Below are 15,165 nucleotides of genomic sequence, written 5' to 3'. Positions count from 1 at the left end.
TAATAATATAATCTTGCCATTGCTTATTTTGAAGAAGTGCTTTTGGCTGATGTAGGTAAATTGCCAAGTGAAGAATAAATCACAGTGGGGCTGGAGAATTTGTGATGATGGAATTGCAAGAAAATAAAGAAGGAAGAAACACAAAATTAGTGAAAGGATTTATTGGGTGGCTGTGTGAAGATGTATCAGAATTCTGTGTGTTTACATGTGATCAGAGGGTACAGTAGCACTAAGCGTGCGTGTACAGTAGGTCACATTTAGCGAGCTATCTAAATAGCCTTGGTCAAAAGCCTAAAGCCTAAAGAACAATGAAAGATACTGTAACCGGCCTTGACTTGCAGAACTATACCTCTGTCACACTTACATCGAATCAACACAGGCGATGCAACAATCTGTTTAATAGGCTGTTTCTTCACCCATCTGAAATATCAATGCCTCCAGAAGACCAGAGTAAGGACAGTCTTACTCCCTTGAGTAATTTTTGAACATTGGTCTGACTAATTATAATCATAAAGCTGTCAAAATAAAATATATACAATATATCGAGACCTGATAAAGGGTTTTATCTGCCATTTCTACACTTCTGAGCTATTGAGCTTTAAAGTTCTTATTGGTTCATTGGTTTTATCATAATTTAGAACTTTCTAAAAACCAGAATTGCACACAAGATTTGAACTTTTTAGATTTATTCACACCACACAAATGCAAAAGAATGATAAATACAGCATTTATTTGTATAGAACTGATTTTCGGCAAAAATGTAACTTGTAACCCTATAATTCTCATTATGGCTCAGAGAACATGACTCTATGCATGAACGCAAAAAACAGAGAAAAATGTAATAACTAAAACCAGTGGTGTGGGTGTTTCCTGTACTTCTCTTCTGTGTCCGTGAGTATTTGGGCCATGCACAGCTACAGTACATCTCTCAGAGAAAAATGTACATTACCATAGCAAATGATTTTCTACAATTCTGAAGGTCTTATCTAGTATTGTCAGACAACACGCTTTCTGTTAGCTTTTGAAATGTTCTTGCATGCAGTGGCCATGCACAGTTACATACTGTACAGACTTTTTGTTGCTGTGTCCTTGGGGGATGCAGCAAAGAGCTTCAATGTGACAAATACCTTTTCTGAGCATTTGTATGTATGTTCATTTTTAGTTTTTTTTAATGTTCCTGTCAACACATTAAAAGACCTATTATGGGGACAAAATAAATCTATCTTGATTTGAAAAATATATAGCACGTTTACAGTTTGAATGACAACGGTTCTGCTGTTGTCGTTCTTTCTTTCTACAATATGCCTGCAGGTCATCTCAGTTATCTGTTATTTTGAGGGCATTGCTTTTAGGCAATACATTTAAAATACAGTGAAACCATATTGTTGGACAGAGGGAGCAAATTTAATCTGAAACATAGAAAAACAGTGGTCAAAGCTTTCTCATGAGAGTTATTTAGTTCGAACACCTACCAAATGTTCTTTGTTGCAGCTGGAATATACAGAATCATTATTTCATATTTACTCAACAGGCAAATATGCAGTAAAATGTTCAGTGTTACAGAGTGCATTTTGTTGAACTTGTGTGTTCTCTCGAGTTGAATTACCACTGGACATTTTACTGTGTACTTATCAGATTTTAAAACCTCTCAGGCAATAAACTTAATGGGAGCATAGGATTGGGATCCATCAGCCAGGTACATCTTGAGGAAGGGTAGAACTTTAAAGAGATTGATATGGAAATCTCTCGACTTGGCTTCTGAATTCGGAAGGTTATCACCGTTTGAACACAAATTCTTGACCCCGAAGCTGACTACTCCGACCTAACAAGGAAAGAGTTGCAAATACGGAATTAAATCAGAAATCTATTAATGCATTACCTTCCATTACCATTGTCATTTCCTCACACAGCTAAAATGCTGAAATATCACATGTGAAGCATCCAGGTTTCCCCAGAGATAAGATAAATATAAGTCAAATTATCACACTTCAATTTGTACCCTTTTTTGATTTAAAACCCAAAATGCCATAACTGGAACACTCAATAATTTGTAGATTTGGATTACTAAGTGTAACCCCTAAATCTTCGGCTACTTATTGCAAGATAACAATTATTTTAAAAAATAGAGGGTCATAGCAGTAATACAACAGATAACATCTGATTGTACTTTTGGGAAACCACTCTGGATGGGGAAAGCCTACTGTACATAATTATTCATTTTATAAGGGTGCACCTGTACATTTTTAAAATAGAGTGGAAAAGCTTATGAATAAGAAAGTGGAGAGAGAAGTGCTACTTGGATACACAGCAGAAATATCTTTTGTTGGCTGGGAGGCGCTCTTTGGTGGAGATGAAAAACAAAAAGAGGAACAGTGCCCACAAAGTTTAAAATATATTTACAGAGCGGAAAAGCTCTTTTACAGTCACTGTCACACTTACTTGGATGAGTCGTCTCCGTCGCTGCAGAAATAGAGCTCCACCAGAGTCACCTGTAAGCAAACATAGACAGGCATGGGTTCACGTTTAGATCTTGACACAACCACACATGCACACGCACACACACAGAAGCATGGGCGCGCACACACGCACACACGCACACACAAAACCTACCATATTTTCTCATTTCAAGCCCGTTTTGTGACAACACACATAACTGGATGCTGTATGAGGTCACGCTACAGGGAGCACATTTACTGTTGCTGTCAGACATTGCTATCCATTAAAATTGTGGTTACTGACAGTACTCCATAAACTGAGCCTAGAACACAAACAACATGGGCAGGGCCTGGTAAATGACGGAGTGACCAGTCGGATTGTACATTACAATATACCCCTTCAAAAAGTCAGGGCACTCTTTGGGGGCATACTCTACACATATCCCACCTTATTTCTCTACATTTGTAGTTAATCAGAGAATATTGTATTTTGAATGCCACATTTGTATTACTTGTTTCTGTTTCTCTATTTACTGACTACATACACACACACACACACACACACACACACTTGCACACATACACTATTTACTGTATAATCTCTGTACTAAAGAACATTGTATCTTCCTGATCCTCATGTTTTAATGGACACGCTTGGTGAGTGCTACCTGTAGTCAACCTAACCATCCACCATCCTTATCGAACAACAGAGAAAATCTTTCTGAACAATTATGAAAAAAGGCTGTACCTCATTCTGTTCTACACACAATGCCAGGCAACCATTCATCACTACTCCAGTGACCACCGAGTAGCTTACCTTTGCAGGCGACATGATCTGTTGTACCTTCGATCCCCCCCGTACACAAGAAGTTTTCAGTAACCATTTTCGTGGGGTCATCCACATTCACGACCTCCTTAATATCTTTAATACAATTGTGCCTCTGTAGTGGTAGAGAAGGGTACAGGTAGGCAACATGTCAGCAAGTTGATGAGCGGCTACAGGGAAGAACACATTCCCAACATGATACTTTGTCATCGATGCCTACTAATTTGTACTTGCCAAGCACTGACATTCTCAAGTAGCTCTTTCTCCATTTATAGGCAATGGGCTGTCCTTTAGCAAGTGAACTCCATGCCGGTACCAGAACTCCATACACATAACAGCAATCACACTCAAACCAAAAATATTAATTCTTCATTTAGAGTCATTGCTAAATTACTTTAATAAAATACATGCAAGCACACACACACATCAGAGTATACAAGCATGAGTACTAACGTTCTTTCCAAGCTTGATGGTGACATTTTTCCGTACTAATACATCAGAATCCATGAATTGGGCTGGTTCAATATCCTTCTTCAACAGCTCGTCCTCTGCACAGACAAGAACGTGACACAATTTGTAGCTGTGTGTCTGTATTTCTAAATGTAGCCATGCATGTGTGCGTGTGCATGTGTGTGTGCTGTGTGTGTGTGTGTGCTGGGTATGGGTGAGTGTGTGTGTGTGTGTGTGTGTGTTGGGGTCAATTAATCTAATTCAATTTCAACATAAAATATTATTTTTAATTCCGATTATTTTAGGATATCATGTTAGAATTCCAATCCAAGGTAAATTAGATTAGAATAGAAACATTCCTATGAATTCTAATTTAAATTGGAATTGACCCGCCCCTGGTACAGCCAGGTATATTGCGTCCTCACCATGTTGTCTACATGTTGCCTTATCATTTAGCTTCAGGGCACGATTAGTTTCCTCTGTACAGGGAATACACATTGGCCTGAATAAGAAAGGACAAACAGAAATGAACATAGGCACTGACTTCCACATAACCCACAGTCCTTTCCCTGTAACGCAGTCCTTCCCCTGTTGCAATTTTACATTTCTGTGACACCTGCTGCCATAGCAGTCAGCACTGAGGCCAGCAGTCCTGGTTTTTCACCTGGCTCGCACTGATATGTCCACGTCTTCCTTCAGTTCGATGAGAGCGACATCATAGTCATAAAACTCCTTTATTCCTTGATCCTTCTTCGCCATGCTGTTGTAATCTGGGTGAAGTATGAACCTTTTTATGTCCTTGACTGAAAGTAGAGAAAATTACAGAGGATAAAGCAGGCCCACAGAGACTCAGCTGTTGTCATGCATGCATGGCCTTGTTTGTTCCAGCTATAAAATGAAATCGTAGGTGCCTCACAGCACAGCCTTATGTGAAAGGACAGGATATTGATAATGTAATAAGTAATCAGTTGCTCATATGGTATGTCATGGTTTAAAAGTTTTGTGTATACATTTGGAACTTGTACCTGAGCTCCCTGCATTGCCATCTTCAATTTTGACCTTGACCAATTCAAATTTGTCCTCAAATCTGAAGCAGTGGGCAGCTGTCAGGACAAACCGAGGACTAACCAGAGATCCCTGGCAGGACCCTGATTTATCTTCTCGCTGAGTACCGCAAGTCCATGAAAAAAGTCAATCACTTCACCAATTTCACTGACCAGTCTATACCAATATAATTAATTGACAATAATAATGCATTCATGTTACAACAGAACTTTTTACAATAGAACAACATTTGCAATATGTACATATAATAATAGTTGGTTGGCACTGAAATGCTGTGGGCTAAACCGGTATATACCTGAGTGGATAAAACAATATATGCTTTCGTCAATTTGTTTTTCTTTTACATTTGCCAGCACATTGCTCATAGCTGTATGTGAGCTGTACAGCTGTAACAGAACTTGATGAAACAGCTCAGATCTGAATCATGTATAAGCCTGAAATACTCACCGTGACTTCTATCTTTGCGAACCAGGGGTGTCTCCAGCGCCTGGTAATCGGAGTGCCCTGGTCATAATCCCTGTACACTCCACAAATGCCCACACTCTCACTTTCATCTGCACACAACGAGAGAATAATCAGCACAAAGGTGAGCGAATAATGGCAGCATACACACAGCACAGTGGGGACATTACAGAACAGCAACACTGCACAGTGGGGACCTTGCAACACAGCACAATGGGGACATTACAACACAGCATCAGTGCACAGTCAAGACATTATAACATAGACACACACAGTACAGCGAGGTCACACTGCCACTCCTAGAATAGGAACATTCTTGTGATCAAATACTTTTGTTCTTACATCTTTTGCTCCTGTCTTACCGATCATTTTATCAAGCATCTCCTCCATTGATTCTTTGTCCTTCATTCTAAAGAAATGTGTTTCAGGGGCCTTCTTTGACACAAGCTTGTCGATCTCTGCCTCGTTAACATCAGTGCCAATAGCAAACACATAAATATCTGAGGACAAAGGGAAAGTAGGGAAAAACAACCTGAGAGAAGGCCACAGAGAAGTGGTGGGAAACACACGGTGTATGTACCTATGCCGTACTCATATATTGTTGCAAGTTTTCGACTGCAGTTAGACAAACATAAAGAGCATATAACTGATATAGCATAAATAATTATGATTCTAACAAAAATATAAATATAAATGAATATAAATGTGTGTGTGTGTGTGTATGTGTGAGAGAGAGAGAGAGAGAAAGAGTGTGTGTGTGTTTTTAAAATTAATATATTCATTTAACAGTACAACTTGAGATCAAGGTGATGGAGAGATGGAGAGAAGTTTTTGCAACTGAATACAGTTTCGATCAAGGAAAGTGATGGGATTCTGTCACAATATACAGGAGATGCAGCCCCATACTGAAGCATGTTACCAAGAAGGCTACTGAAGAATAGTGAGTATTGCTGTGCTAACCCAGAAAGTCCTCTCGATTTTCTGCAACATTCACCAAGGACTTGATTTTTGTTACTTTGGGCTCTGCACTCCCACCCATATTGGCAATTCCTGCAAAAAGACAATCAACATTCTGGTCAAGGAATGCTAAAATTATTATTTTTTTTTTTTATTAACCTTTGATTGCAACACAATCACAAAAGAAGTAAAAAAAAAAAAAAAAAAGAAAAGAAAGAAAAAACATTTTACTCAGAAATATAAATTCATAATATCAGAATTTGTAAATTCAAATTAATTGAATGAATTCAGATGTAAAGTTATCAATGGAAGTTACTGCCACTTTCAAAGAGTCAATAAAGTCATTGTGATATGACTTGATGCTGTCTTGGTGCAAGTGCAAGGATAATTTAACCATTTAGTGATCGCTGTCATGAAAATTCAGGTTTTTCCTCTACTGCACCGTCAGTGAAAATCACAATGATATGCTGGAGATCCTCAGATATACTGTACCATCCGTGAACATTATGATGACGTGCTGGATGTCCTTGAATTCGTCTCTATTTTGGGCCTGCATGAAACTCATCTTCTCATAGATAAACGCAAACGCTCCAGCAATGCTGGTCCCTGATTTGTCTTCTTTACCTGATTCACAGACACGAGGGTCAAAACACAGATCAGCCCACTCAAATCTGGCTCTGAGTCTTCTGGGTGACCATATGGCGATTCAGTTCACATCCTCTGACTATTTGCACAAATAACCAGAGAACCAAATAACCCGATAATTACAGCATCTCAGATGTTCAGGACAATGTTTATCATTGCAGAGGAAAAAGATTGGTCTTGCCAAAATTTTTCTAGTTTTACAACTTGGACATATTTTTCCACAAAATTATGCTTTATATGAAACAATAACTGCATGCAATACAGTGTTATACCAATAATCAGACATCCACTACTTGAAGTTCTCAGTTGTACAAAATTAGCAAATAAAAATATCACACTTAACGCAACACTTCATCTTACCTTCGTACTTAAATTCGGTCAGTTCGGTCAGAATGTCGATTTCTTCATAATTAGGTTGAGCTATGTTTATAATCTCGTTCGCCTCTGCGGCAAAGGCCAGGATTTCATACTTGGGGGTGACATCAAAAAAATCAATCTATACAGACAGAGATCAGAGGGGAAAGAAGGTACGTAAGCACATTATAATACCAGTGTGCCTTGGCATCTGTAATGGCATTTGATCACATCAACAGAGGAACAGGTGCTGCCCCCTACACATTTCTCTCAGATATGAAAGCCAGCAAAGCAAAATGTGTATATGCTTTTCGTTGTTTTTCTGGATAATTACATCCAATACAGACATGGGGTCATAACACATACGATGACTTTATTGGGACACAATGGTGCAAACAAGAATTTTTCATCATCTGTATTTTTTTCTGTTTTTTTATTTTTTATTTTTTGGTTGTTGTAGTTCATCGTTTTTGTGGTGGTATTTAGGTCATTTTAATGGGTCTGCTGTCATAACATCATGTTGTGATTGTTGGTGTTGAGTGCGGGTCAATATAGCACAACATAATATAATACTAGAGCTATACGCTGATCATATCTACCAAAATTCCTAATTTCTCCATATTAAGTGACATGGGAAATCTAACATTTTATAAGCGCTTCTTTGAGCTTGCATCTGCTTGCGAAACATGGCGTATTAGCTCATACATTACTGTATCTTCTTTGTGAAATAGCAGTAATCTTTGGATTCATGTTCAAATCAAAGGACGGCCAAGTAACCAGGTAAATGTGCCTGAATGACTCTCAGATATTTATGTGAATGGGCTGTGCTGAAAAAAGAGGGGATACAATTCACTGTGGATATGGGCATCTTTCGCAAAAATTAATAACATAATAGAATGAAAAATTAATATTTTATAAACAAGGTCACTGAAATTGTTTCAAATGCGCAGACTGACAAAGTAGAGAAATGTGTTCTCATAGCTGGGTTCTCAGGATAAGAAGCATATTTGTCATACCCTTTCTATAAGCTTCTTCGCGCATTTTTTGGACCATTCAAAGTCCTCCGGCTTAATGCTGTCAGAGTAGTCCAGAGCAATGTAGATATGGAGGTTCCCTGCTTTGTTCAGTCGAATTTTCTTCCCATGCTGGGAGTCATCTGGAAGATTTAATATGGTTACTCACTACTGGCAAACCTCGACTGACAACACAAGTTCTTTTTGTCGCGTTAACAGGCACTCACCGTCCCCTGACGTCAGACTGTTTCTGAGAGAGGCGGCAAAGGATGCCGTGACCTCCTCCAGAGTGTCGTACGTAAATTTAGCTGCAAACAGGAACACAGAGAAATAAAGCGAATGGTCAAATGGCGAATGGTCAAATGGACCTTCTACCCCTCAAAGTTGCTCGGTAGTCTGGTACATCCATTTGCTGAGATCATAATACTGTCCCAGGCCTCCCATGATAATTCAGGGAGTCAAAGAAGAGGGTGCACACCCCAAAGTTAACAAGATACATGTATATTACAAAAGGCTAAAAAAAATCTCATTTTTAATGAGTGTGTATCATATTTATCGACTCTAAAGCAAGGCAGCCAGGTGGGAGGGAAGCTGGCATGCTGGGGTGTAGTGCTGTGGTCTCCGAGTCTTACCGTAGCAGGCCGGCGCAACCCCAGTCCACTCCCCGCTCTCCTGGCACACACGCTCCTTGGAGCCCACCAGAGTCAGACCCTGGTCACAGCGATAGGTCACCTTGTCATCAATTCCAAAATGAACCCCTGTTCTCCGGGCACCCGGTGGGACACCGGGGTCAGGACAGTGACCGGCTGCGTGCGTGATGAGGGACAGGCAGGGGTAGGGGTCGGGTGGGGGTGGTATGGGGAGACGGAGGAACAGCAATTTTTAGAAAAGAAAAAGGAGTTCTCTTTGCTCAAAGCACCATTGTAGCTAGCCAGACTGAATGCACCCCTTAGTGAGACACCATAACAAGAGAGGTAAATGCTGTATTAAAAGCTTACTCACAGCCTCTGTCACAGATGGGTGTGGATCCATTCCACTTGCCGTTTATTTGGCACACACGGGTTGTAGATCCCCACTGCTTGTAGCCATCGAGACATTTATAGGTGGTCTGGTTGGTGACGTAGTATATCATTTGATTTGGCAGGACTTCCCCATTTTCAAAAACCGAGGGGTCTGGACATGTGACTCCTGAGAGAGAGAGAGAGAGAGAGATGGGGTGAGAACATTTTTATGAAATAAAAATATTAAAGACAGAATTCCTTGATTTAAACAACTCTCTTCAGATAGATACTTTGACATTTTTATTTTCATATAAAAAACTTGCTTTAAGTGAACATTATGACTTAAAGTTTGCCTTGCTGCGGGTTTAAATTGACTACAATCCTGACCAATGTACATTCTAGATATCCTATTGACTCTGGACAGATGGAATTCAATTTTAATGAAAAATTAATTCTGGAATCTATGGAGGATTTTCCAGTCACAATTAACAATAAGTATGTAAATAAGAAAATTGTCATTTAATCATTTGATTCAGACTACGGTCTTAGAAGCCAAGGAAACTGAAATCTGAATTCTTCGCTGATGTGTTGTTTTAATACTTTTTAGCATACACAAACAGCTTAGAAATCCTTTAAAACGATTCTTGCTAAATAATAAATAAATAAATAAATAAATAAATAAATAAATAAATAAATAAATAAATAAATAAATATGCATGAAAGCCTGTGATGAAATTGGCTTGCTTTCCCCCTTGGCTAAACACCAGGTTTCAGTGGGCTAATTGGGTGTCAGTAACAAAAATGCAAAGCCCAGTGAAATCCTTCCTACATGTAATGTGTAAATGATGTTCTTGCCACTGTTTTGTGCGGAAAAGCAAACTAAGTTAAAAATGCCGAAGCATTTCCTGGATGCAGGAAAGATATCATTTTTTTCTTTTCCCAAAAATGAAGAAACGTGCAAGAAATGGGTTTTGTTTCTGCAGCCCACGTGCACTGCAATATTGCAACAATCCTTACAGTTACTATTTGCTGTGTCCATATTTACCTGCAGCTTGTCGCGGAGCAGGCGCGTGATGAACTGGTAAGTTAGCTAGGAATCAAATACATGCGTTTATGTGTCCTAAAGTGTGCATGGGCGCCACTCACGCTTGCATTCCTCAGGCTGTCTAATATTGGGCGCAGGATTCCACCTTCCCCTCCTGTGACAGCGCCGGGTCATGGCGGGGAAGGGGTAATAACCTTCCGAACAGGTGTAGATCAGCACGCTTCCCTCATTCAAGCCATCTGAGAGCGTGTAATTACCACCTGCGATGGACAAACCCTCCGCGCTGCAGTTTGCGTCAACAGGAACGCCTGTGAATGAGACAGAGAAAAAGACGAAACACTTGGTCAAGTTGTTGCCGCGTGGCACGAGACTCGCAGTAGTACCAGTTTGAAATGTGCTCATTCATAACTCTTCGAGAAAAATACGACATACTAGACTATTTTAATAGAGAATGTAGCGATTAAACATTATACGTGATTTTAAGGTGTAGTGTGGCGAAGTTTAAGTGCTAACTGTTGACAGGTGATTAGCAGGGATGGGCAATCATGGAGGAAGAGGGGAGGCAGAGGGCATTGCTAACTGTGTCACCAGACCTATTTCAGTGCAACATGTCAGCGAATGTGGAAAAAATTATGGGAAAAGCTGATGGAAAGACAGAACCTCTCTGTTTTCAGAGCCATGTCCTACCCAAGGCCTTCCTAATCATATATCTTGCTGCGCTTTTCAATGTTTGTATGCCCAAAAATGTTTATCCTGAAATTGTGTATAAAAATAAAGGTTAAGATCCAAGTATTACGTTGAAAAATACATACATCCATTAGGTTACAGGTCAAATTGATCTGTACAATGTAAATCTATTCAACGCAGTCAAATTATCATAACACAGTGAAAAATGTTTGTTGAACACATTTTCTTTCAGTTACAGAGATTTTGATTACACTGCTCAACCACCTTGAAGTAATCATTTTCAGTAATCAAAGGCATTTTTTGCATTTAATGAATCAGGCCATGAAATGCCGTTGACCCAAATTTTCCCATATCATCTTTGTATACAGTGTGTACATACATTGCCCAGCTGTGGTGGAAAATGCTTCACATAAATTCATGACCCTAAAGGAGTAAAATACATTAAATTTTACTGAGACTGAGTGATTGCTAGTTAGAATCATATGTTGCTAGCCTCTTAGCCAACTGATTAGTAACCAACTGAGCAAAAGCTCCAAGCTAAAAAGTTAAGAAATGTTAGAAATCATTAAAAATATATAATCAAGTAAAACCTTTTTGAGCAACATCTCATGACTGGATAGAACCTTTCTGCACAGTCACAATCAATGAACCTTTTCTTGACCTTTGTTTAGATCATCTGTTAAATTTCTTTGATCTTGCATTAGATTTTCCCACTTTTCTATACACTCACACACACTTGCATGCAGGATTTTCATGCTTTGTAGACCTTGGCCAACATTACCCGTCAATTCCCGTTTCTGAGTACACTGTCAACAAAAGATAAGATACCAACATTTTGGGAATTTAGATGTTTTCTGTATGTGCATTATTATTCAGTAATGCAATAAATGTGTGTTTATCCCAGAATGTGCATGTCCATATATACCACTTTATGTGTACGTGTTCATGTGTGTGCACTCATATGTGTGTAACTCTTTTTTTCTCTCTCTCTCTCTCTCTGTATATTTGTGTATCAGCCCAGCTTTCTGTCAACAGTAGATAAGGGATTACTTGGACTTTTGGGAAATGATGCTGTGTGTGTGTGTGTGTGTGTGTGTGTGTGTGCCCTAATTCAGAGTTAGAAATTCTAGCTTTCATTCCCACCTTAAAAGCTGGGGAGATTTGTCTAGTCTATACATCCTTTTTTAAGCAGTGAGCACAATGCATCAGTAATGTGGTGTGTAATTTGTTTCTTTGTTTTCTAAAATGAAGAACTGCTCCATGATAATTATAACAGATTTGCCCTAGTTGCTAGTCAATCAATAGATACTACATGCCAAAGTTAGCTAGCTAATTGACTAGCAGTATGTCATGCTTTACAAAAGTATGATTTAAATAAAATGTTTGGTCTGATTTGTATATTAGGCCTGCTGAAAGCAAAGCATCAAATTAACAATATAAGTAAAACAATCTATCTGGATTGAAGACCCTGTGAAATAAAAACTAATTTTTATTTTTAAATTGTTATGCAATATGTAGTTTTGAAATGTAATAATAAAGTACCCATTTGCAGAACACAATGCCCAATATCAATGAACATATGGTAATCTTCATATACAATCTCCTTTGTTCACAAGTAAAATGCTGCCATCCAAAATACTAAGCTTCATTAATCAACTGACCACACTCCTCACATATGCAAACACTATTTCCCTAAATAGCTTAATCAATAATCAGAGCTTTAAAATAAAGCTATATTTACACATACTCTGAGTGCTATCTATCCATCCACTTTGTTTGGCTGAAAATTTGAAACAGAAATGATCTCTGGTGGGGGACAACAGACATTATCCAGTGTTTCAGGTACATTTGAAACTGAAATGGGTCCATTTGACACAAAACAAGGAGGAGAGTTCATGACTAATCATTCCTAATTTAATTATATTTAATTAAATTTAATTAAAATGAAACATTTTAATGAAACAACTGCTGTTTAATTCGTATTTGATCATCCAAATGCCATGGCTACACAGAGTGCATATTTTGAAGGAAAGTACTGTATAACTGTGTATATAACATCACAAATTGACTTGAAGCCTCTCGGGATGAGGTTCAGTATTGCAGCCTTTTCAGCATTTTTCAACAGTACTTGAGTAGTTCCGGTTTCCCGGAGAGACCCGAAGCTCCAAACTCCAACAGAAGGCCTTTTTATCTAATTTACAGTCAGGAGTTTGCTCTGAAATTTGATCTGAACTTTTAAGAAAATGTCACTAGTGTTACACAGGCCTATGAAAATCCAGCGGTGGTATAGATGCACTTACCAGCACAGAGAGGAGAGAAGACAGCCACCACCATTACAAGACTTCCCCATGCTGTGAGTCCCATTTTGTGTGTGTGTGTGTATGTGTGTTTTTCGGGATGAGCCCTGTAGTGTAAATGAGGGATTGTGACCTGCGGAGAGAAATTGACATTTATATTTACACAAAGATAACAGGAGTAACAGAGCAAAGGACAAAAAAAAAAACTCCATCAGTCAATGATTAACTGCAAGCCAAACTTGCCAGTTCAAAAATATAGAGCTAAATGAAAATAGTTATTACATGTAATCCATGTAGCACAGTGCAAAACACAGTCATTTCAGTCAAAATTGCTTGACATACCAATGAGAAGGCTATGCTACTGTTACTAAATGACAGACTTATTGCACGACTACACCTATAAACTTCTTGATTGTATGTTAGCAATCTATTTACGAAATGGCAGTGAGCTATGTTAAAGTGCCATCTTCATCGTTTTATAGTACAGACAGTTGTAGCTACATTATAGTGAGGCATAGCTGGTAAGAGCATAAATGGCCCTTGCAGTTATGCTTTAAGTAGAAAAGAATTACCTGTCAAGTAACGCTTCACAACGGAACTGTGGATCGGGTCATTTGATTGTACCTGGAAGTGTTGTGGGTGCTGCTGTGGTGATGCTGGAATATTCACAGATCCACCAACTTATCTCTCACAGCCTTACTAAACATTTGTATAGTGGCAGGGTTGAGCAAGATGAGTATTTCCCAACAGGGTTTTTTTATTTTTTTAAGATCCCTCCCCCAATACCAGTAAAAAAGTCATTACTTGAAATGACTTGCCTGCAAATATTTCAGCAACATATTTGTTCAGATGAAGACAGGGCATAAGCAGGTCATTGCTTGATTTGACTTGAGCTGATCTTTCAGAAATGTGTTCAGACTAGTGCACAAAAGAAGAAGTTCCAGAAAAGGCTGCGGAAAAAAATGAGGAACTACGGAAGTTGTCTTCTCCATAAAACCGAACTGGTCCATATTACTCAACTTTCACGGAAGAGGTGGCTCATGTTGTTTTGTTATTTTCTGACACAATAGTTGAAAAGTTCATAATATTAAGTAAGATATTTTATGTTTAATTGAAATGGTAACCACTTTCTATAACAGGGTGTCTAATTTAGTTTAACCATTCCCTACAGCTGGGTTACCATTCAAAATTCAAATCAATCAAACAAATCACAGGCATATCACCCTCTTAGGTCATTTCACTGAGGCTGTGGCATGATCTTGAGCAGGTCTGGCATCTCACCATGCACTAGACCAGGGGTGGCCAACCCTCGTCCTGAGGACCCGCAGGGTCTGCTGGTTTTTGATTTCACCTTAAATACAGCAACCACTTAGACTGAAGAAACCAGGGTTGAGTTAACTGTGTAATCGACTACTTTAACTGATCAATTAAGTGCTGAGTAAAAACAAAAAGCAGCAAACTCTGCAGCTCTCCGGGACCTGGGTTGGCCACCCCTGCATTAGACGTTTTGTTGCTTTTATTTTTGGGTGTGTTTGGGAACATACACCATAAGTTATATTGTTTTCTCTCTGTTTATGTTTGCTTTTTGTGGTTTGGTAATGTTTGATGTTTTGCATAGCATAAATTAAGACTGACCTATTAAACCATAACTTCCTGTCCTGGAATGTTATTGGGACTGGGAGTGTGGAGGAGGAGCCAGGTATGCCTGGTATGTAGGACGGAGTGTAGCACAGTGGGTAAGGAACTGGGCTTGTAACCGAAAGGTCGCAGGTTCGAATCCCGGGTAAGGACACTGCCGTTGCACCCTTGAGCAAGGTACTTAACCTGCATTGCTTCAGTATATATCCAGCTGTATAAATGGATACAATGTAAAAAATGCTGTGTTAAAGTTGTGTAAGTCGCTCTGGATAAGAGCGTCTGCTAAATGC

The 15,165-nt window shown here is 39.0% G+C and overlaps 1 protein-coding gene across 2 annotated transcripts; it reads right to left on the bottom strand.

Moving 5' to 3' along the window:
• Positions 1-669: 669 nt before the first annotated feature.
• On the bottom strand, positions 670-13,966 carry cfbl (complement factor b, like). Of its 2 annotated transcripts, none has more exons than XM_035431909.1 (19): positions 13,862-13,966; positions 13,241-13,370; positions 10,355-10,561; positions 9,210-9,395; positions 8,840-9,013; positions 8,435-8,515; positions 8,211-8,350; positions 7,201-7,336; positions 6,688-6,819; positions 6,199-6,288; positions 5,601-5,738; positions 5,224-5,330; positions 4,737-4,875; positions 4,376-4,514; positions 4,137-4,213; positions 3,715-3,809; positions 3,253-3,376; positions 2,440-2,489; positions 670-1,822 (listed from the first exon to the last, which is right to left on the bottom strand). In XM_035431909.1, the coding sequence occupies exons 2-19, from the start codon at positions 13,302-13,304 to the stop codon at positions 1,649-1,651; spliced, it is 2,253 nt and encodes a 750-aa protein (XP_035287800.1). In that variant the 5' UTR covers positions 13,305-13,370; positions 13,862-13,966; the 3' UTR covers positions 670-1,648. The 2 variants fall into 2 exon arrangements, with proteins under 2 accessions (XP_035287800.1, XP_035287799.1); XM_035431908.1 differs by having other exon boundaries at positions 13,810-13,965.
• Positions 13,967-15,165: the final 1,199 nt, after the last annotated feature.

This window comes from Anguilla anguilla, chromosome 9 (genome assembly GCF_013347855.1).
Source record: "Anguilla anguilla isolate fAngAng1 chromosome 9, fAngAng1.pri, whole genome shotgun sequence".
NCBI lineage: Eukaryota > Metazoa > Chordata > Actinopteri > Anguilliformes > Anguillidae > Anguilla > Anguilla anguilla.
Note: the sequence above shows the minus strand (reverse complement) of the source record. Positions and strands in the feature narration are given on the sequence as shown.